The 23475-nt window shown below is 41.2% G+C and overlaps 1 protein-coding gene across 1 annotated transcript; it reads left to right on the top strand.

Annotated features, from left to right (window-relative positions):
• Positions 1-2416: 2416 nt before the first annotated feature.
• Positions 2417-21652, top strand: cfap44 (cilia and flagella associated protein 44; the record flags this gene model as incomplete). The annotated part of the gene is made up of 33 exons (XM_080477615.1): positions 2417-2529; positions 3006-3168; positions 3294-3402; positions 3492-3708; positions 4468-4582; positions 5411-5575; positions 6173-6334; positions 6787-6834; positions 7369-7468; positions 8209-8303; positions 8467-8676; positions 9053-9163; positions 9242-9394; positions 9581-9754; positions 10677-10819; positions 11104-11383; positions 11847-11902; positions 12708-12870; positions 13314-13444; positions 13946-14145; positions 14221-14365; positions 14510-14663; positions 14896-15137; positions 15370-15475; positions 15600-15803; positions 15931-16123; positions 16210-16305; positions 16657-16787; positions 16882-16998; positions 17213-17414; positions 19049-19209; positions 19314-19448; positions 21431-21652. The coding sequence occupies exons 1-33, from the start codon at positions 2447-2449 to the stop codon at positions 21650-21652; spliced, it is 4986 nt and encodes a 1661-aa protein (XP_080333741.1). The 5' UTR covers positions 2417-2446.
• Between the last annotated feature and the right edge of the window lie 1823 nt (positions 21653-23475).

Here is a 23475-nt window from a genome sequence, read left to right as displayed (position 1 = left end):
TTCGTACTCTCAAAATCAAATGTTAAATTCCTTTGTGATGCATACAAACTCCAAACTCTTTACTTTAAAAAAAATTAAGAGGAATATAATTCCTATTGAGTTGTGATATTGATATCACCAAAATACCATTAAGTTTATCTGAATTCCACAAGCAAATACTTTTTTTTTGGGAAATGATCCAACCATAATTTTCACCTCATAATTCCACTCTGTAGGAACAATAGAACACTTTTGTCTGGTAGGAAATCAATATTCACGCAAGACTGGTTTAATAAAATATTATATTTCTGAAGGATTTATTGAATGACAATGGACTTTTTTTTTTATTTGATTTATCATTCTTTGTCGACAAATATGACAAACTGTGAAAGCAACGTTTTTGATAAGAACGATCAATTCCACTGTCACTGACTCAGTTGAATTAAAATACACTTCTCAACTGAGTCACGTGGCACCCTGAGCAGACAGCCATTTCTAACACCATCTGAGAAAATAGCTCATATTTGAGGTTAAAAGTTTTCTACAAGCTGACATGTTTACAATGTTCAAACAAACATTCATGAAGCCTTTCCTATATTGATTGTGATCTTCCTTTATTTGTTTGTAATGGTTCATATAAATTATTAATAATAATAATAATAATAATAATAATAATAATAATAATAATAATAATAATAATAATAATAATAATAATAATAATAATAATAAACTCATACTTACGTCGGGTCGAAAGATTACGTAACTTCCGGTGTTAAGAGAGAAATGGCGGCGCTCTTAAATTCGCTGACCACTCGCTCTCCGTTCCTAGGCAACAGCCCCAAACAGACTGGAATAAATGAGGGTGAGGTGAAATCGACCGTGTATGGTATTCTGGTATTCATTTCAACAAAAGAGGCACATGATATACACAGCGGTGTTCAGGAAGGAAGTCAAAATACCTCCGTTACAGAAATTTTTTTTTTTAACCACAAAGAGAATAAAAGCCAATGACTGAGAAGCAGCAACAGGCGAGTTCAGCAGGAAGCTGATTCCAGGTCTGTGGTCCTTCTGTCTGAAGGTAAAGTGTACAAACTCTGTTATCTCGGTGTTGTATATGATGGTGCTGAAGACGAGATCGGACCATTCTTTTCACACTGTGAAGGTCATGCATGTGTGTGGTGTCATTGCTTAGTTTGTAGTACTTCAGAGGTTATTTTGCACATGTTGATATGGACCCCACCCCACCCCACCCCCCCCCCCCCCCCCCCTCCACCCTCCCCTCCCAAAACAAAAGCCTATGAGAGAAAAACATATTTCTTGCAGGGTTTTTTTTGTCTTTTTGTACAAATGAGGTACTTTAAGACTTTTACTTAAGGAATGATGTTATGGGTGACTTTCACTTTTACCGGAGTAGATTTCATTCATAGTGTCTTTACATTTACTCAAGTATGGCTTTCAATTACTTTTTCCAGCACTGGATATACAAAAGAAGAAAATGTCTGAAGAAAATACATCCTGTGCCAGCAGACAGACTGAGAAGTCACTGGAAAACTCCACAGGTAATGTAAAAGAGCATAGTTGCAGCAGTAAAGTTGATCTCCAGTGATCAGACTGGTTAAGATAAGCTAAATAAGAGATGTTCAGTGTTATTGTATTGTTATTTTCGATTATATCTCTATTTTGTTTTTTCTAACCATTTGAGATCAACACAACAAACCCTGCTGTCTATCTCTCCCTACTGGTTAAAATGGTTATAGCCTGCCAATTTGGTCCCTTTTAATGATTTCATTGTAATATTAAAATTATGTTTAAATAATGATATTTAGAACAATATCTCTTATCAATACATTAACAGGTGTTTCAAATTTGTAAAAGTGTTCATCCTACTTTATCTATGAATGACTAGTAACAATGTGCAAGTCTTGTTTTCCTGATTCCAACAACTGTCTTTCAATATAGTTCCAGCTTCAGTCTATAATTTCATCATATATCGTATTGAAAGTGCTTCAATGTCCCATTGTCCAGCGATTGCCATCATTACACATTTGGAGAAAGTTTGGTAGGTTGATAGTTGAGAGTCACCGTAATGCAGTCCAACTTCATGATCTGTCTCGAAGAATGTGTACTCATGTATTGCTCTCAGCACGCATGTGTGTGGTTTCTTTGTAAAAACAACCAACAGCACCCACTAGTGGCACAACATGAATACAGTGTTTTCAGTGTCTGGACCATTTCAGTGTAAACGGACATCGTTTTCAAATGTTGCCGTGTAAATGTGAAACTTACCTGAAAGGAAAACATAAAACTGATGACTTTTCACTTGAAACGTTGTCTTAAAGAGACCAACAACACAGTAAATCACCAGCCACTGGTCTCCTACATTTCCTCTCCCACAGAAAATGATCCTGCAGACCCTGCGAGTCGGTCAGAAGGTGAGGAGGTTTCAAAGAAGCAGCTCCCTGCAGACATGTACTATAACTATGAAGACCTTCACTCCCGACCGATCATCACTCCAGGATGTGAAATCCCAGCAAACCTCCTGCAGCTCTCGTATCTTTCTTCTAAACGCTGAGAAACCAGCGAGAAGAAGCGAGAGCCAAGGTTGAGCAGGGCATTTGGCTGTTTCTGTATATCAAACTACCGATTTAGATCAGATAGAAAAAGTTCAAACAGAAAGACAATTGTCGAGACAAAACAAAGTTGATGCTACAAATTCAACAAGATAAAATGTTAGAATTAATAGCGAGTGACATAAAATGAATAAAAAAAAAATGTATCTTAGAAAAACACATTCAACTGAATTTTAAACAAATTTTAATAAACTAAATTTCTAAAGCTAAGAATAATACAAGAAAACAAAAATCTAATTAAGCTTAAGCTTTATTTTTGCAACAGGAATCATTGAAAAGGATTTTCATGTTGCACATTTCACTGTCCCAGCCCACCCGAGCCTTTTCTTACCTCTAAACTTCAATGACTTTGAAATCCCAGCGTCAGCTTTTCATCCTTAACGGTTCGGCCTTCAGACACTCGTTTGGCTACGACAGTAAACGCAGGTCCAACCTGAAGCTGCTGGACGACAGAATCCTGCTGTTTATAGCAGGAAACCTGCTGGTGCTGCTGGATGTTCCCACCAAGGAGCAGAGGTACCTGCGATCCTGCAGTGGAGGAGGAATCGGAGCCGTCACGGTGAGCGGGCAGACAAACTGAGACAAAAACAAAATCTCACTCAAATTGAAATACAAGTACAATGAATACAAATGTGTGTAAAATATGAACATCTTTCAATGTGTGTGTGCGTCTGTGTGTAAAAGGTCCACCCGAGCGGAGGCTACTTTGTTGTAGCAGAGAAAGGAAACCAGCCTGACATTGTCGTCTATGAATATCCCACATTACGACCGTACCGCATCCTCAGAGGCAAGTGTGAGACTGAACCTCACTCAGTATCACTTTATTGTGTTTAATTGTTTCACATTGTAAGACTGATGGGTTAATGTGTAAAATATGTGCAGGTGGCACGGAGCGGGAGTACAGCTTTGTGGACTTTAACAGTGATGGGAGCGTGCTGGCCAGCGTGGGCGGGGCGCCCGACTACATGCTGACACTGTGGGACTGGAGGCAGGAGGAAGTGATGATCAGCTGCAAGGCCGTTTCTCAAGAGGTTTATCGAGTCACTTTCTCCCCACACGACCCGGGCCTGCTCACAACATCGGGATCCGGACATATCAAGTAAAGGACATACCCAGCTTAAGATTTTATATCAGGAAAAAGAAACGTGTGAATGGTTCAGATTGAAATTAGATCATTATCTGGCACACTAAGTTCCTGGCGATATGAAGGTGTGGAGAAGATAAAGGAGATTAGTTCAAACAGCTGTGTTCAAATCGTATTCATTGAGGGCCATATCCAGAAGAATATCTGAATCGCAGGGCCTCTCACTCAAGGTGACGGATCTAATGGAGATTTTCTGCATTTGCTTGCAATCAAGAATTCTTTGTTTCTACTACTTGTGGTCACCAGCAGCCTCTTTCTGTGATCAGCCTCGTATTGTTCAGGGGTGTGGAGCCACATGGGGCTTTTCAGCTCCTCTGTAGCGTTTCCCTGAACCTTCCAGTGTATTATTGTAAATGGATGTTTTGTTTTGTTTTGTTTTTGTTTTATTTGCATTCCACACTGAAAAAAACTGGTCTCCTCTCCAGGCTGAAAACAGATAAATTAAGTAAAACAGCTACAACTGCCGGATTAGATTGATATACTAAAAACAGAAAAGAAATAGGTAAACCTACTAAAATAAGTTATACTGGACGAACAGTCGAACTAAAATGATTAAAATTGGTAGTATAGCTTTTTTATTCACGAAGAGAAAAGAGAAAGAGAAAGAAAGAAAGAAAGAAAGAAAGAAAAAGGGAACTGCTGGATAAAGACCAAGTAAAAAAATAAGTAAGACGGGAAAATGATTGGAATCAATGTTTTCCTTTCCACTTTCAGGTTCTGGAAAATGATCTCCACATTCACGGGGCTGAAACTGCGAGGCGTTATGGGACATTTTGGGAAAACTGCTGCAACTGATATCGAGGGTTATGTGGAACTTCCTGATGGAAAGGTTTGTATTCAGCTCTTGTAAGGTTTTTAGCTTCTCACACAAACGTCTCCCTGACATGCCAGAGTCGCGTTCAGAGCTAAACGCTAACGCCAGAGTACTCACGTGAGGAACTGCAATAAAATGTTACAGAAACCAAACAAATCCCCTGTGAGGAAGCAACATTGTGTAAGCTCATCCATGCTTCTTAGCTGATTGGCTTTTCTTATGTTGCACCAAAAACAAGCCAATGAATAATTGAACATTTTAAAAATAAGTGTATTCTTTTTAAATATGTGCCAGAGTTTAAATATCCATTAGTTTTATGGCAATATGAAAATTGGAGCTGCAGAAATGTGATATTTGAACCATGAAACAAAAAGGCTTAATACCAACAGCTTTTTTGAAGTTTATTCAATGTTTGTCAATGAAATCTTATTTACTGGGGGATTTTACACAGACCTCATTAGGTCCTTAAATGGATCTCTTTACACATTAGGTGAGAGTAAACAAGTTTGTGAAGATTTTCTTTCTTCATGTGTGTTGATTCGGTCCCAACACGGTGCTATAGTTGTGTTTCATTCCTTCGCACTATGTGTTATTATTTCTTATTATTATATTTTAATCTTGATCTAAATCATGCAATATCCAGGTAATTTCCACATATAGAATTTGGGGGTGTTTTAATCTTCTTTTTTTTTTCACAAAATGGAAAATGCATCGCAGTGAACATGTCCAAAGAAATGCAACTTTATTAACATCAACAAGATTATGTTGCTAATAATGTTTCTATTACTTAATCAAAATCCTGTATAAGAAAACAATAACCTCTCACTCCACCCCCTCCATTAGGTGCTGTCAGGCACAGAGTGGGGCAACTTGCTGCTGTGGGACGGGAACACTATCAAAGCAGAGATCTGTCGGAAGGTAGGACAGACCTGCCACGTCGGGACAGTCCAGCCGTTTGCCTTGGAAGACGGACAGCTGCTGACGATTGGCTCTGATGGAGTGGTTCGGGTGAGGTCATATTATCCAGCTTATCAACACTTTCACATTGGTCTCATTGGTCCAAAAACATTGTATTCAAAGTTTATTGCCCCAAATCCAGCTTTACCTTGATCCTCCATTTGAATATTGGATCATAGGAGCTGCATTCAGAATCTGCTGTGTCTGTGTGAGCTGGACTGGCTCCGCCCACACATGCCCATCTTGGGAAGAGGAGGAAGTACTTCCTCTCATGGTGCCATGTGCCAGAGCAGAGCTGCCTAATTATAGGAGGGTCAAAGGAAGGGCCTACCTTGATTGTGATTGGCTAAACCACCGATGACACTATATAGGGTTTGATTTCTGATTAGCCCCAAACCATTTCTGCCGAGTAAACATCTTTCTAATCTTTATCCTTCTGCATTCACATAGTTGACCTTGAGCGAACCTTTGTGGAACATTAAGAAATAGTACTTCTGTTAAGCTCTACTGTCAGTTGGCAAATTCACATACATTTCCAATTTCAAACACAACACAGGAAAAGATCAAGACATTGGCTTGGTCAACTTGCAAATGCAGTTGCTTTTTCACGAAAAAACATCAAGTATGATTTTGTAACTTTCTCTCAAGGGTTGGGACTTTGATCGGATCAACGAGGCCAAGAGCGCCAGCGACAGCGCCAGCAGTAGGTTTGAGTTGGCGCCCATCAATGAGCTGATGATTGGACACAACGTCTGCCTGTCCTCTATGGTCCGGAGCTCCCTGCCCGACTCCTTCCTTTGGTTTGCTCAGGTCAGCAGGCAAATGCCAATAATTCAAAGTATTTGTTATACATAGCTCAAAAACCTGGTTTCACTGGACTATTTTAAAAAGTTGGAAGCGACTTGGAGACGGACACATCTGTCTGCAGAAGTTTCAAATGATGTACTTTAATTCTAATTTGATTTTGATTCTAATTTATTCTAATTTATATATATATATATATATATATAAATTTGCATATTTTTAATGTATTGACATTTTTCTATGTTTTATGTACTGCTGCTTGTCTTGGTCAGAGAAAAAAAAAGAGATTGAAGAAGAGATTTTTAATCTCAAAGAGGATTTTTATCGTAAAATAAAGGTTAAATTAAAAAAATAAATAAATAAATAAATATATATATATATATATATATATATATATATATATATATAGAGATTGTTTAATCTCACTGTCGCCGTCTTTCTACTGGTTAATGTTATAGGATTCCAATGGAGCCATATGGAAACTGGATCTCTCGTTCACCAACACGGTGAGTTTACGACACAAGATAATATGCCTTTTGTATTCAACATAACACAGCTTCTAGATGCAACATTTTCTGAACACTCTGCTCTCTGCCTCCACGCGAACAGGGAAAACACAACTGTTGTGAAGTGCTGAGTACAGCACATGCACACGAGAGTCATAGTAAATAGTTCTAGAAGATTCCGCGGCTAACACAATCATTTTCAAAACTTCTCTGAAAAGAAAACACCTAAACAAGGCTTCCCCCCCACCCAGTCAATCGTTGTCATGTAAACAGGGCCTCAGACAAAACTGCTTTGATTTCAAAGTTTCCTGCTTCTGTATGTTGGTAAGAGTGTGTAACCATTTGCATTGGGCTTCACTGTGATGTTTTGTCATAAGAGAGGGGGTCCGCAGCCTGTAAACAATCCTTGCATCATTGTTTTCATTGAAATGTGATAGTTTATTGTGCTGTATATGCTGTATTTTTTTATTCCTAAGAGGAAACAAAAACTGTGTTATACATGAATTAATGTTTATGCTTCACTTCTGTGTGCAGACCCCTGATCCTGAGTGTTTGTTTTCCTTCCACGCGGGTGTGATCCAGGGCCTGGACGTCTCAAAGAAATCCCACCTTGTGGCCACGACCACTCTGGACCGTGAGTTCATGGGTGCTCTCAGAGCCATCTGTAATCAGAAAGCAGCTTAAGAGACAACTGATGGCTCAACTAGGCTAATTAGACTAGACATAGTCATTTATTTTTGTCATGGAATTTTAAGGATTTGATTTACTGTTTTCATTTTCTAATTTACTTATGTTCAAAACCATGAGATTCTCTCCGTTTCCCCCAGCTTGCTGATACAAGAACACCTTCTGTTCTTGTATCTCTTGGACATTTCAAACAGAATAGAGGGAGGTTTTTTTGGGGGGGGGGGTTCTCTTCATTTCTCTACAAACACAAGGCTTCATCAGTTCATGCTGCTCCTTGACAAGGCAGGAATTGATGAAGCCTCTTGGACAATTGGCAAAAATGACAACTGTATAACCAAGTCCAGTTGAGGAGATTCATTTGCCTTTAGAGAAGCATTAACCAACCGTCTGTGTTCAATATTTTTTTCTCATGTTATCCTGGAGGTTTTAGTATTTAGGGTTGGTGTACAATATCACATGACCCCAATACCAAGTAAAGATTAGTGTCTGGTGAATCACAGTATTGAAGCCCCGTTGATGATAACTTATTTTTACTCTGGACTAACTGGATTGGTGTCAACCAGATCAACTTTTCATGTACTTTGTTAGGTATCGTCTGCACGGGTCTCAGATTCTGAGTTTGGCAATCATGCTTTCTGAAGTAGAGGCCTGCATGCACACACTATAACAAATGTTCATGCTCTCCAGGTTCAGTCAAGGTATTTGACTTCCTGGCAAAACAAGATTTGACCACCAGCCACTTCAATCAGGGAGGAACTGCTCTCATCTGGGCTCCACCTTTGGTACGCATACAGTTACTCATTTAATTTACGATGCCACAGTCATATAATCAGAATGTTATATTTTCTTTATCATCTGATATATGTCTTTTAAATCCTTACCTTTAACACCAAATACATCACCCAATAGGACACAAATGTTTGCATGTGATTTGTTTATCCTCAGGTGAACCAGAGTGGAGGTTTGCTGGTGACAGGCTTTGAGGACGGGGTGGTCCGTATACTGGAGCTGTACAACCCTCAAAGTCTGCATGAATTGACCGGGCGCAAACCTGGAGGAGATGCTAAGTTGCGCTTGAAACAGGCCCTCAAACCTCATAACACCTCCGTCACAGCGGTGGCGTATGAACGAAATGGAGAGATCCTCGCCACAGGGGTAATTATGTCTCTCTGCTTGTTGGACCCAGATCATCTAATTCCAAACGTAAGGCCCACGGGTAAAACCTGGCACACAAGAGGCTCCGGTTTTCATGTCACTATTTAACTGGTTCAGCCCATTCAACATGAAATTGGGCTGAATGTGTTCCCTGAACTAAAATGTGTTCGACACTCTTGATCTAATGTCATCACACAGTTTGAGCTTTGGAGTTTTACTTTTTATGTGATGCATGACGCTGTCATGTTACATTTCTAATGTTAGCTATTGTTGCAGAGCCATCCAGCTGAGATGTTTGGCAAGTTTCTGTCGATTCAGTTCACATTTTGATTTCTGCTTTGGTCTCCTCTTTCCCATATTTGTTCACAATGCTCAGAGCACAGATTGCACCGTGTTTTTCTTTGTCGTCGGGGAAAAATACCGCCCAGTCGGCTTTATCCAGGTTCCTGGTCCAGTACAATCCCTGGAGTGGTCACCTCATTCCCATGTGAGTCTCGTGCTCTTAGACTGTCACTGCGGCTCATATGCTCAGACCAACCCTGCTCTCAAACACACTTCTACACAGAGCGACAACAGGCTGCTGGTCCTGTGTCAGAACGGTCACGTGGTGGAAGTGCACAGTCCTGATCCAAAGGCCCACAAGTCCGACAAAACCTTCCTGATGGCTGAGCTGCCCAGGAGATCCTTCAGGTTCATGAGCATCAAATCTCACCTCAAGGTCTGAATCAAGACTGCTCTATGAAATCAACTCATTACATAACCGTGTCACTCAATAGATACTTTGTTGGAATCTTCGAAATGTCATATTTCTTGTCTTCTCCATCTCTTTCAACATTTCCACAAAGAGGCTTAAACAAGATCTGTTTCCTATCAGATGTTTACTGTCCTAATGTGTGGATTTCAGTGGCAGGAGGAACTCACAAGGGGTGGAGTAGAGAAGGATACCAAGAGGATGGAGAGAGAGAAGCAGTTAAATGACGATAAAGAGGAAGATTTACCGCCAATCTATATTCCAGATCCTCCAAGTCCTCTCTACTGTGGCTTCTACTCACAGCCTGGCCAGTTCTGGCTCTCCATGGTACGAACACAGACACACATTGAAGAGTTTCTACCAGCTAAATGGCAGACTATGCTTTTTATGTTTAGTTTGTATTGCATAGAATTTGGCATGCATACACTTATTACTTCTAAAGTCGAATGTACGAGTGCATTTAGTTGTGTCCAAGTCTACTTTTGCTTATTGAGTGGCAGGTAGCCTCTACAGAAAGTTTGGCTTTGATGATCATTATGAACTTTGCTATTATGAGGGAGATTTTACCAAGCAGCTGTGATTTATTACTGAAGAAAGCTTTTTGTGGGACGTCACGTCTCTAATAGAGAAAACATCACATCTTATCTGCTGTGACTGCAATGCAACACCATTATTGGGCCAGAGCATCATTGACTTTGTGGCCAAGAGGCATCAGTAAAAGCTGAATGGCTTGGAAACCAGCAAAGATGAGTGTGCTGCTGGGCTTGGCACCACTTTGTGCAGCGTGTAAGATAAAGTCACAACAGGGGTTCAGTTGAGTTGTAATGTAGTTGATTCTCTATTTGAATCGATTTTTCAAAGAAAAAAATGAAAAGAAATCTGTTGTGAAGTGTGAAAGTTGGCAAACAGATAAGAGAAACATGCATGATAATCTACATTTCAAAAATGTGTCTCAAAACAAAAGTATCCTATTACTGTCAGTGGAGCTGGGTCAGATTTTCTTGTAATCCATGTTTTGATGGAGGTATTTTAGATGTATTAAGAGGTATTTTAGATGTACTATATAACTCACTTGGCACTTCAAGTAACATCAAAATCTAAAATATACAGACATCTCCTTCTAAGGGTTAAAAGGTTTGTTTGGTATCCGAAGATACAAGAAGACGACATCTTACTTCTGGAATCTAAGATCTGATCATGTAAAATCTCTTTCCTGGTGATTAATTCACACTCTCTCTCTCTCCTGCAGGGAGGCTTTGACTCAGGCTACTTGTATCACTGTAAATTCTCTGAGAATCAGGATGAGGATCCAGACAAGCGACGGGATAAACCTTTTGATTTCCTGCCCATCCATAATGCAGACGAAGACCCTATTCGATCAATCACCTTCAGGTAAAGATAAAGCCATGACCTGAAGTGAAGGAAGTGATGAACATTAAGCTTGAGGAGTTAATGTCTAGTTGCTAAAAGTTACAGTTAGAAAAGCTGTTTCTGAGAGATCCAGTGAGGATCAAAATATTTTTTAAGTTGGTCTCGAGTCACCTCATCATAGGAATATTTATCAGCTTTGTTTTTGTAGGTTTCTGCCTTTAGTATTCAAAAAGTAATGTGCAGTAACAAATCAAACCGTGTAATCAATCAAGAATGGAGTCTGAAGTGTCTGTGGTGTTTTCTAGCTCTGACAGGAAACTGCTCTACTGTGGCATGCACTCAGGCGCCATCAGGGTTTATCCTCTGGAGCCGCATGACCACAACCTCACCTCCATGCAGGCCTACTGGTCGCTCAACATCCACGACAACCATTATGGACACCTGCGACACATCCGCTGCAGCTATGATGACCTGTTTGTGCTGACTGCGGGAGACGACGGGAATATCTTCTCCTTCAGCCTGCTCTCTCCAGAGGAGCTCCAGAAGAACCTGCAGAGGGAGAGGGCTGAAATCCCTTCGCCCAGGGTCAGTCCACTGTGCAACTTTTTGAAAACGCTCCGACTCTGTTGTCATGCAAATGGTAAAAATGCTGCTACTGGTGTCAAGCTCACTGTAAAACAAAAACGCTGTGTGGTTTGAGACGTTGGACTTTTATTGAAGTTCATTGTAGCGATCATGTTGATCATCACATCATTGAGCTGCTGTTCCGTTAATAAGCTGTGCGTCACCAAAAGGGTAGAAACACAACACCGCACCACTGTTGGAGCAGGTTTTACGTATTACGTGAAAGTTGGGGTTCTCGAAGCCACCCAGTTTAAGGGAGGTTTTTTAATTACTTCCATTCTGCAACAGCTCAGACTTCCAATCCCAGAGGCTACTGGAAAGAGCGATGCTCTGCTAATGCTGTTCTAGTGTCTTCTTTTTAATTAACATGTAGATGTTTCAAATGAAGCCATAATGTCAAATTACAATACTGTTGTCCTGACAGGCGGGTCTTGAAAGTGAAACACTGTCTCTTGACATTGAGGACCCAGCAGCCTACAGGTGGGTTGAAAGCATATATTGAACTACAGTACATTTATTTCCTCGTAATACTCTTTGTTTTTGTATTCTTCTAGGTTACAGTCACAGGTGAGAAGCACTAGAGCTTTAGTTGAGCTTTTCTGACACCCATCTGTACCTTCTTATTTTTTTGCTGTTTCACTTTCAAACAACTTTGCTTTAATTGTGGTAATGGATGAAACAAGCAGAGAAAGAGTCACATAATTGGCACAGTGAAATCAGAGCTTGAAGTGATCTTTGAAAGTTGATTGAACAAAAAAATAACTGAATGAATCTCAACATCCAAATATATTCAAGACTAAGGGCAGCAAATAATAATAATGATAATAAGGAAGCAAACTTTAACAGAACTGAACAGCTTCACTGACAGGAGAATGAAACAGTGGTGAAAACGAAAGGAAGAGCTGGCACACTGTTCGTGTTTATTTCACTTCTTCTCTAAAATCCAATAGAAACAACTGATAACTATACAAACTACTTTCCACATAGTATAAAAAGCAAATAATCCACACAGGTGGAGCACTGGCCCACAAACTAACGAGTAGTAAAGAAAAGCCAGAACAAAAGCAAGAGAGAACTTAAAATAAGACCATTTTAAAGTTTTGGGGATCATTCTTGCTCATGGTGAATTGTTGAGTTTTATCTCAATATTTTATGTGACACTAAAGGTCAAAGCAGCATCTAACTATCCACCCTTCTGGTGAATTATTATGTCTGACACTGTTGGCCACACAGATCTGTTCTGTTCCCTCTAACATTTTCTAATGCCTGCCTCGCCACCATCCAGCATAGAGATGGCCAAGAAGAAGCTGGAAAACGACCAGCTGCGTCGGGAGGCTGAGCTGAGGGTTGCGGAAAAGCAGAGAAAGCTGGCCGGACTCCAGAAAAGATTTAAACAAGTTCTAAATGACAACGAGAGTCTGCCCGAGCACGTTCGCCTGAAACCTGAGGTACGTCTGTAACTGTGATATCCAGACACATTTCATACATGTCGCTTTTAATTACAATACAGTTTTCAATACATTTTCCCACAAAAACATCAAAAATGTCAGCAAGGCTTTTGACACTCTATTATCTACTATTTACCAAACAATGAATGGCATACCTGCTCTCTGCAAGATTTAAACGCAGCCAAGAACCCTCAAAATGAAAGCAATGGGGAGTTTCCACTCAACAGCGCACAAAGTTTTAAATGATGGTTTTCTTCAAAATGTGCAAGTCTAATTTCTTATAATCTCCTGGCAAAATAAAAAGCCTCAGGTTTCATGTCACCAACTAGTAGGTCCTCAAGTTGGGGAAAGCTTGAGTTTGAGGTGTGTGTGTGTGTGTGTGTGTGTGTGTGTGTGTGTGTGTGTGTGTGTGTGTGTGTGTGTGTGTGTGTGTGTGTGTGTAGGAGCTGCAATTGGATAGCCACTTTTATGAACAGGCAGAAAAGCTGAAAGCCGAGAAGATGATGGAGGTCCGAAGGCAGTTTGCCTGGGAGCAGGAACGCATTAGTATAGCTCTCAGAAAACTACAGAACGGGTATTTATGAACACACACACACACACACACACACACACACACACACACACACACACACACACACACACACACACACACACACACACACACACACACACACACACACACGACTGTAGAGATAGATTTTCTTCATCAGATTCGTGTTACATGCTTACAGGAACACCATGCGATATTTCTGGTCTAAATCATTTAGAATTAATTTAGAATGATACACCTGCTCAGGATGATATTGGGCCGTGTCTGTCCCTTGAACTAAAATGTGTTTGACACCCCTGTTCTAAACACTTTATCCAACTCTAGACTTCGTAAAGATGATCCCAGTCTTCTCACAGTGCCGCCCACTGGTTCTGTTTTTACTGAATGAAAATGAAATCACCAGACGCATTAGTTCAGCAGAGTTCCTTAACATTGACAACGACAGAAGCAGTTTGACATCGTCTGGCTTGTTCTACAACAGTTTTGCTCTGCTCTCCAAAGCAAATCAAACCTTTCAACTTCCAGGTTCAAGGACTCTCTCGGGGCCACCGTGGTCACCGTGGTTGCAATTCGCTCCAACCACAGAGTCTCTACCTACAGTGTAGCCTTGTTTGCCCAGCCTCGAAGTGGAGATGGACCTGGAAGCCTACCCAGCCAGCCCAGTGGAGAGAGAGACTGCAAAAAACCCAAAGCTGAGCCTCCAAGAGAAGGCAACAAAGTCGAGAGTAAGAAAATATTTGCGTGTCACTCAACTTTAAAAAAAAACTAAACCAGGTTGACATACGTTGTGTCTTCTCCAGAGAAAGACATCTTTCGCCCCACACTGACTCGCCCAAAAAGGGTTAAGCTGGGAGATCGGCAGGAGGAGAGACTCAGAAAGGCTGCACAGAGAGCCAAGTTAGCTCAAGCCAAAATAGAGAAGAGAAAGGAGGAATGGGCCCAAATGTGAGTTGATCTTATTCTGCTCCAATGTGATCATCCAATAACCTAAAAAAAAACAAAATAAATAAAGTTATTATTGTTATTATTACTATTAAATCAGTCTGTCTAACCATCCGCTTACTGGAAAATGTGTTTGTTGCTTTCTAGCTATGCAGAGAAGCCAAAGGAGGACTACGAGGATCCGCAGGACCTCCAGGCCATCCGAGAAGCCAGAGAAAACATTGTAGACTACCTAGTGGTGAAAGCCCAGAGGGTGACCACTGAGATGAAGAAAGAAGAGCTGCTTGCTTTGGAGAAAAATGTACAGACACACATCTGCTAATTCTACTCTTTTGTCTCTTTTCAGGTTACTGTACTCCAGTATTGTGTTTGACCATTCTGGGGAGTCTTCTGTCATCAGTAGTAGCTTGAGTGATCAATAGGGATTTATTAATCAACATATCTTGAGTAACTATTCAACCAAATAAAAACAAGTAACACTGGAATATATGAACCTCTGCAAATTGACTACATGACTTCCTCCCTCCCACCAGAACCGGGAAAAGCAGGTTGAGATCAACGGACGGATTTGGTCATTGCGGGACTCCAAGGTTCGCCTGGTGTCTTCACTCCACGCTCAGGTTCAGCAGCTGCAGAAGGTCCAGCAGCGTCTGGCAGCCCATCTCCACCGCCCCACTCCTACCCTACCCACCATGCTACCAGAGGAAACACCGGAAGAGAGGCTGCAGTGCAGTCCTGCCACCTTGGAGCGATATAGAGTACTGAGGGATCACAGGTACGCAGGATTCAGACCGAAGCATACCATGGATACTCAGCTGAGTGGGTTATTTTCTTTAAAGGACCCCATCTTATTCTTCCAATAGGTTAAAGATGCTGGGAGAAGAGGGACGGGAGGATGAGGAGGAAACTGTGAGCTTGTTGGAGCAGCTGGAGAGAGAAATGGAGAATGAAGAAGAGAAGAGAGGAGATGAAGCGACTCTGACCGTGTCTGCTCCAGCGATAACCAGAGAAGAAGAAGAGTTTGAAGTGGCAGAGCTGAGCGAGGTTGAAGAGGAGCTTCAGAGGGAGGAGGAGACCAGGCTGCTGCGTGAGCAGGACTCTCTGCTGGAGCAGGTCGTCATCAGCAAAGATTTAAGTTCTGTTCTGGAGAGCAGAGCAGTTGAATGTAATAAGTCATTATAACCAGAAACTCCTGTGGACTTTTACAGGCTGTTGTTTTCATTTTCTTTACCTTCAGATGGAGAGTTTGGTTCAACAGTTTGACACGGAGCTCAAGCAGTTGCATAGCCAGAAGTTGCGTCTGGACTACCAGCTGAAGCTCGCCGACCTCCGAGTACTGACGGTCCGCCAGGAGATTCTGCTCCTCAAGCAGTCTGACGGGCGGAAGGAAGCAGTGCAGGAGAAGCTCAATGAGTGTGTGGAGGAGGAGAGCAGCATCACGGTGGGAGAAGTGAAATCATGCACTCATGAAGGGTTGAAAATCGGAATATTTTAGACCGACATTATTGTTCTCCTCAGAGTTTTTCCAATACATGTGTGTAGTGACTTGAATGTCCCGTTCCTGCCAGTCTAAGCTGGAGGAGTGCAATCAACAGCTGGAGCTGAAGATGGGAGAAGTAATCGAGCTGGAGAGGAGAGAGAAATCTCTGGCCGCTGAGTTTCAGGCGTCTCTGGGAGAAAACAACAAGTTTGAAGAGTTCCTGACCAAAGTCTTCAGGAAAAAAGTCAAACGTGTGAAGAAAGACCAGACCACGAATGAAGGTGAAAGGAGGAGAACCCTGTGTCTCTGTATCCTGCGTGTAAATCTGTCCTCGCAAATGTTACGATCCAAATGTGTGTCTTTGCAGAAGATGACAGTGAGGAAGAGTCCGATGACGAGTGGGATGACAGTTTTGACAGCGATACGGAGCAAGATGTTCTTGATGACAGCGTTTGCCCTGCAGGTCATGCAGCAGTTCACAACACATGTGCAGGAAATACGGTGCACGTTGTTTGAAAAACAATGGAAACACTGACATTTTTATGAATTCTACTAATATAAAACTGGCTAAAGCAGGAGAATTTAGGGATTGAAGAAAGTAGGGTTTTTTTAAAGCAGAACTTTAATCAACTCTGAGAAATATAATGAAACACCACTGAAATGAGGCATCCATTAGATATTCCCTGCAACTTTGTTACTCTGTGTTGTGTGATAACACATTTTAAACTGCAGCATCCCACTTGCTCAGCTGAAAACAGTCTGTGTCCTGAGTTAATTTGAATTTTAAGTCGAACTGTGTGTTTGTGTGTTTCAGGATGTGAGCCTGAGTTGTTTGAGAACACGTTGCAACTGCGTGAGAGTCGGCTGGACTTGGAGGAACTGATGGTGGAGGAGAAAAATAGGATTGAAGCTTTGAAGCGGGAGATCGACGCCCTCATCAAGAAGGTGGACCTTCCTTTTTTTTTTTTTTTGGGGGGGGGGGTTTGTTTTAACATCTGATGTTTCGTTGTTATCGTTGTAATTTCGACACTCCATTTAGGAGAAATTGGCAAAGAGCAATCGGAAGGCCGCAGAAGACGACCTGGAGATAATCAACAAAGAGACACAGCAGAAACTGAATCAACTGGATGTGATGGTTCCTCTCAGACTGCACCAGGTAAACACACTACACAGTTTTTTTGTTTTTTTTTGCAGGACCCACTCCCACTATGTGAGCATAGACCAGATCTGGTGATTTTTCATCCTCGCAAAGCTTTTTGAACATTTAAATGTTGCTGTTTGGTTCATGACACCGTGTGATATCACAAACTTTAGAGACAGAGTTATCATGGCTTTAACTTGAGTTTACTCAAACGGTCTCCCTCGGATAGATCGAGTTTGTCGTTAACGGCGCGGTGCCGTCGGACCTGAGTGAGGCGCTGGTGCTGAAAGACACGGAGCTGAACAGGCTGCAGGACTGCATCCAGCAGCTGCAGGAGGAAAAGCTCCATGAGAAGGATCTGTACCGTCAGGCGAAACAGCAACACGCCAAGCTCATCTGCGACTGCAGGGACATGACAGCCAAGATCCAGGGTGAGACACAACACGCTTTATCCCCCGGGTTAAGAATAACAACATCACCAAGAGTTAGTACCTGCATTTTGACTTGAAATTAGAGTGATCAGATCACGTGTGGTGAGCTTTGATGCAGACTGTTTACACTTGACCGTATTGTGCATTTCGGGTACTTGAGTTCAGATTGTCCTCCTACGTCAACGTTACTTCCACTAACAGGTCAAAGGGGCCGGCGAGCAGTTATTACCTCAGTCTTTCCCCACATAAAGGCGAAGATGGGATCTGCTGCCCAGGCCGCTATAAAGCACCGTGTTTCTGCAGAACCCCTAGACATTGATATCCATGTTCTTTAAAATAGTTTCTTTTGAAAGTTAGAAAGACTGAAACTCACACCAGCAGTGCTGATGTTTCGGCATTGTGGCACCGACTTGGGCCAGGATGTTTGGCACAGCTGAATCAAATTTCTTCAACCAGAAGGAGCTGGCCGAAGAAAATGATGCCATTTTGTTCTGCAAGACCCCGGTGTGCCGAACATTCTTCTTGTTCTTATAGGGTATGAATTTTTAAAAAATACAATTATAAAATAGAACATATAATTTTCGATTAATACATTATTTTTTAATAATTTATTAACTTTAAATAATTAATCAATTACTTTCAGAGTTCTTAATGAGTAAATGGCAGTTTAATAATTTATCCCTTCCATTTAATACATTTTTCATAAATTACTTCCGGTGATTTATTACTTTCAGTAATCTATTTCTTATGGTAATTTAATGCAAATGACCAAACATAAATCCCAACAACCTGAATTCCTGCTACGCCGCTGTCCTGTAGTTCACACGACAAAGCCTATGTGGCCAGACGCGGCCCAGACCACCTCGGGAAGTGGCTTAAGTGAATTTATACATTGCTACCAGCAGTGATGACCACTTTTTTTGGTAGCGAGTAATCTAATGCTTTACAATTTCCAAACCAGTAATCAGATTAAAGTTACTTATCCAAGTTGCTGTGCATTACTGTTGTAGCGTCGTATTGTAGAGTTTCTTGTAAGCCGCTTTATTACTGAACAGAACAGACAAAGATTAACTGGGCTGCTCCTTCATTACTTCTCTTCCAACCAGGCACACACACACACACACACACACACACACACACACACACACATAGGCCATCCGTCTACACTATTTTTGTAATTTTCTTCAGTAAAAAGACATATTGGCAGGAAGCCCCCCCTCCACCACCACCACCACAATGTAGGGGAGAGTTGAAAAGTTGAGACAAAATGTATGAAAGTAACCTAAAAAGTTACTTGTAATCTAACTTAGTTACATTTAAAAGCAAGTAATCAGTAAAGTAACTGAGTTACCTTATGAAGGAGAAAACTAGTAGTTAGTAATCATATTACTTTATCAAGGAAACTGTGGCAACACTGATTACCAGTCACAAGCAAATGACCCACAGCTGATTATCAGCTCAACCTGATACTTTCTAATATTTGCCTATATGCATTAGTATCCCCTCATCGCTGTGTGTGTGTGTGTGTGTGTGTGTGTGTGTGTGTGTGTGTGTGTGTGTGTGTGTGTGTGTGTGTGTGTGTGTGTGTGTGTGTGTGTGTGTGTGTGTGTGTGTGTGTGTGTGTGTGTGTGTAGTGCTGGAGGAGCAATGCAACGAGCTGATGATGACAAAGTTTGGGAGGCTGGTGGATCTGGAGTCTCTGCAGACACTGTCGGGGAATCGCAGGCTGGAGGAGCTCAAGCATGAAAAACTCTTCAAAGAAGAGACATACGCCAAAGAGATCCAGGAGTGGGACGTACGCTTGAATGAAACTTTATTAACCAGCGCAAGTTGGAACAAAGCTGCCGACTTTTTCTGAGCGTGTGTGTGTGTGTGTGTGTGTGTGTGATCACTTTGCAGAGAAGGGTGGAGGAGGCCAGGCAGGCTCTGATGGAGGTCACCCACTGTAACACCGAACATCTCCGCTGCACCACGGACATGTTGGAGCAGAAGAACAAGCTGGAGTTTCAAGTCACCGCCAGGCAGAAGAAAATGGTAAATTCTGTGTTTGAAACCATTTGATGAGGAAGATTAATCAGCTCCTTTTCCCTCAGGCTAATTAAAGTCTGTTTCCTGCTGAGAGAAACGACGGTGAGCCTGAGATCGAGCACAAGCAGAATTTGTTATATCACACTTTATTTCAAAGCCAATCTAAACAAGTAACCTCAACAAATGTAGGAAGGCTTTTCATGTCAAGCACACATACAGTGAAAGTACTATTCCGTGAATTTGCGGATTAAAGAGTAGAGATATTTGTTTTTGAATTTTATTAATCAGACTGAATATGATTAAAGATAACACATTTTTAACAAAGGAGGAAAAGCTTTGTGTGTTTTTTAAAGTTCAGTACTTGCTTAATTAGGTCTGGGGCCCAAAACAAAAGGGCACTAATCCGGGGGAACCAGATTTCAAAACATATTTCAAAGAATATGATTTTTTTAAAGACATTTCTTAAGAGTAGCAGACACAACACTGAGACTTGAACTGAGATATTGTGACGCTGGCCTGAAAACAGCTACCGTTTTGCTATTAAACTAGCCTCAAAGTCATGCTGTCAGGGTGTTTGTTAAAGCCTGCCTAATGCAATGGCTATAGTTGAAGTTTTTTGGGGGGTTATTTCACTGTATCTATGCCAGGTTTCATTAGAATTAGCTTTATGTTGTTTGTTGTCATTTTCAGTAGTAATTGTTTAGTTTTGTGAAAATATAAAAAATGGAATCACGTACACTTGGCGCCAGCAAAAACTGTAAAGTCTGAATTTAAAGGTTATCATGGCACTATCATACTGGTCCGACTCACTAAAGATGAAATTGGGATGAATGTGGCCGCTGAACTAAAATGTACTTGACACCCCTGATGCAGAATATATTGTCAGAGCTGGAGAAGCGGGGACCGAACAGAAAAGCAAGGAACAAACAAGAGGATGACACAGAAAGAACAACTCAAGACGGCCTTGAAAATGGAGCCTTAGTCTAATATCGTAACTCCTTGTGAATCTGCGCTGTCGCCACTTTGATGGTTGCATCATTTATTTGCTGCCTTTCTGTTAGTTGTTAGTAGATGTAGCTCGTAGCAGCAGTCACACCGTCAGAAAATATCACACAGTCTGTAGCTGCACAGACAACAGACCACAGATTGCCATGATTGCTTATCTTTCACTGAAGTGATCCCTATTGCATCGCCTGTAAAATTACCAGCACAACTTGGCTGGATCTCCTTTAACTGTTGCAGTAACTTCCTGAACTAGAGGTCTGCATCACCAGCAAGCTCTGAAGCTGCATGCAACATCCCGAGCCACTCCGTGTTGTCTTACTTCAGCTTTCACAATATTATCGTCAAACTATTTTTGTGCAGTTTGATAAATGTGACCCAAAACAAAAATAAGTTTTACCTCGTAACGTGCTGGATGCCTTACCGTCTTTCACTAAAGGTGATAAATGTTGAGTCCAAGTGCGTCTTTTGAAAAGAATAGTTGTAAAGAATTTCTTATTATAACAGACCTATTTGCTTTCATTGCTGGTTTATATGTATGCTTGATATGTGGAAAGGTAATTCACAATGACTAAAACCATAAAACAGGACCAAGAGGGCTAAATGTGGTCGTAAATTTCAATGATGCACCAAAACTACAACTTTGGTGAAAATATAAAAACTTCTCTAAATCTTAATAAGCTGTGTTTTTAGATAGATTCCGTGGCTCTAGCTGGATGCTGAACATGTTGTAAAACATGCAGACTTTTGTCGTAAAAATATATACATATTTTTTCATAATATTAAATGATTCCTCCCAAAATGTGAGTTTAATTCAATATCAAGAATTCTATCAGGTAATTACCACAAGGAGCCATATATTGATTATGACCGCATTTATAATGCCAATACAAGGGAGCTGAATAACAGGCACCGTGCTTTATACAATCTGCTTTCTACTGTGATGACTGACATGCACGGCCATAAATGTTTGCTGCCTGCTCCAGGGCCGACAGCAGTTCCAGGACTACAGCAGATGTGTGGATCAGGAGGAGATCGGGAAGCTGCAGGAGCTGGTGAAAGTACAATCACAGGATGTCGAGGTGCTCAGGAGAGAGATCCACCTCTTGTCTAGTCAGGGAGGCCATGTTCTGCCTCCGGACCTGGACTGGCTGTACGGGCACGCAGCCCAGTCCAGCCCGTCAGTAAACACGCAGAGTGGGGAATGATGAGCGAAATGATGGTTCAATAAAGGTTCAATTTCAAAGCAGAAAACTCTGTGAGCTGTGAACTGAAGCTAAGACAAACACCACAAACTGTTATTCTGATGAGTTTCATTATTGATCGACATGTATGCATTGTCTGATACAGTCAGTTGGAAAAACCATCCTGACTGCTGGCTGAAGTCTAAGTGTCTGTTTCTATTTACTAATATTTGACCTGAGCGGCTGCATGCTGTGAACCGATGTGAAGTTACAGGACCATTGTCACTGCAGGAGGAGCTCAATGGGTTGTCTTTCGATATGTTTTACGCTCTTTTTTTTGCGTTTTCCTTTCAGAAAAGTTTTGTGTTTGAGTGGCAACGTTTTGAAATCGATGTAGTGTTCATGTGGGGCCACTAGTTTACACTGTTGGTTTTGTAATAATACCACACACGCACAGACGACAAACTCTCTGTAGTCCTTAGTGTACTAATGGTCCTTGCTTTGTCATGAAGTCTGGACAGGTGAGTTTCAATAAGTAAACAAACAGTGTATTCCTTGTTACAGCAGGGCAGACACGACTCGGGCCGGTTCTTGTACGGTTGTTTAGATCCCCACGCTGCTCTCCTGCAAAGGTTCCTCTTAGTAATCCCGATAGTAAAATTCACTTAAAAATACTCCCCCCCCCCCCCCCCCTATTTTCTGTATTGGGATTGCTGTTGTCTACCAGACTGTAATTATTAATAGACTTTACAACCACAACTGATCTCAGTTTACCTGTTTCCATCCAGTAGAAGAAATTGTCACATCAACCACTTTCCATTTTCTGGGCAAGAAACTGTGCATATGTAAACTTTTGAATTAAATCTGCATTTCTGGGGATTGTATGTGCAGGTGTGGAAGTAATGCATTACAAAGACATAATTATGATTAAGTAGTAATTTTAGACTTACCGGTAAGTAAACTGTAACTTCCACACAGTCTTGTTCCTTTGCTATCCATCAATCTCTTTTGAAGGTAGGGGTGGCAAACATAAGGCCTGTGGTCCAGAACTGGTCCAAAAGAGGTTCCAATCTGGCCAAACCACCAAGACAATTGAAACAATTTCAAATAAAACATTGTTTTGTTTTTTAACGAGTAGAGTAGCAGACACAACACCTGAGACCTGAGCTGAGATATCGGCATGAAATCTGGTTTAGAAGCTTTCTTTTTTCTTTTTTTTTTTTTAAACGTTTTATGGCTCTACGATATGAGTCAGGATGGCCGAGCGGTCTAAGGCGCTGCGTTCAGGTCGCAGTCTCCCCTGGAGGCGTGGGTTCGAATCCCACTTCTGACAGTTAACTTTTTCCCGTGAGCTCACCACCCGCAGCAAAAGTTCTTAGTCGGTGCAGTGTGAGCTGGGCTCAAAATGTAATGGCCCAAATTATTATAAAATATAAAATTTACTGGCATTAACCTGAAATGTAACAACTGGTCAATAATGAAACAAGATCCTGAGCCCAAAACTTGAAAAGTTTTAATATTACATTATGGGGCAGGCAAATATATGTTTCCCCTAATAATGTAATCATTTTATTACACCATGAATTACACCATGAATTAGTTATTACACCAGACACTCCGCTGCCTCTCGGAAGCAGTGTATGTGTTGAATGATTCTGTGATCTATTCAATGGCTTAATCTGACGCTCTGACATCGATTGCTCTGGGCTCCACATAGCAGTTTGCGGGATCATTTCCTCAGGACTGTTTATGAATGAAAGAAGAGGATACTATTTACATCTATCCGATTATTTCATCTCTTTTTCAGGTATGTGGTGATTTGCAAACAAAGTGAACACGTCTTCCGT

The sequence above is a fragment of the Lipophrys pholis genome (genome assembly GCF_963383615.2).
Source record: "Lipophrys pholis genome assembly, chromosome: 12".
NCBI classification, from domain to species: Eukaryota; Metazoa; Chordata; class Actinopteri; order Blenniiformes; family Blenniidae; genus Lipophrys; species Lipophrys pholis.
Note: the sequence above shows the minus strand (reverse complement) of the source record. Positions and strands in the feature narration are given on the sequence as shown.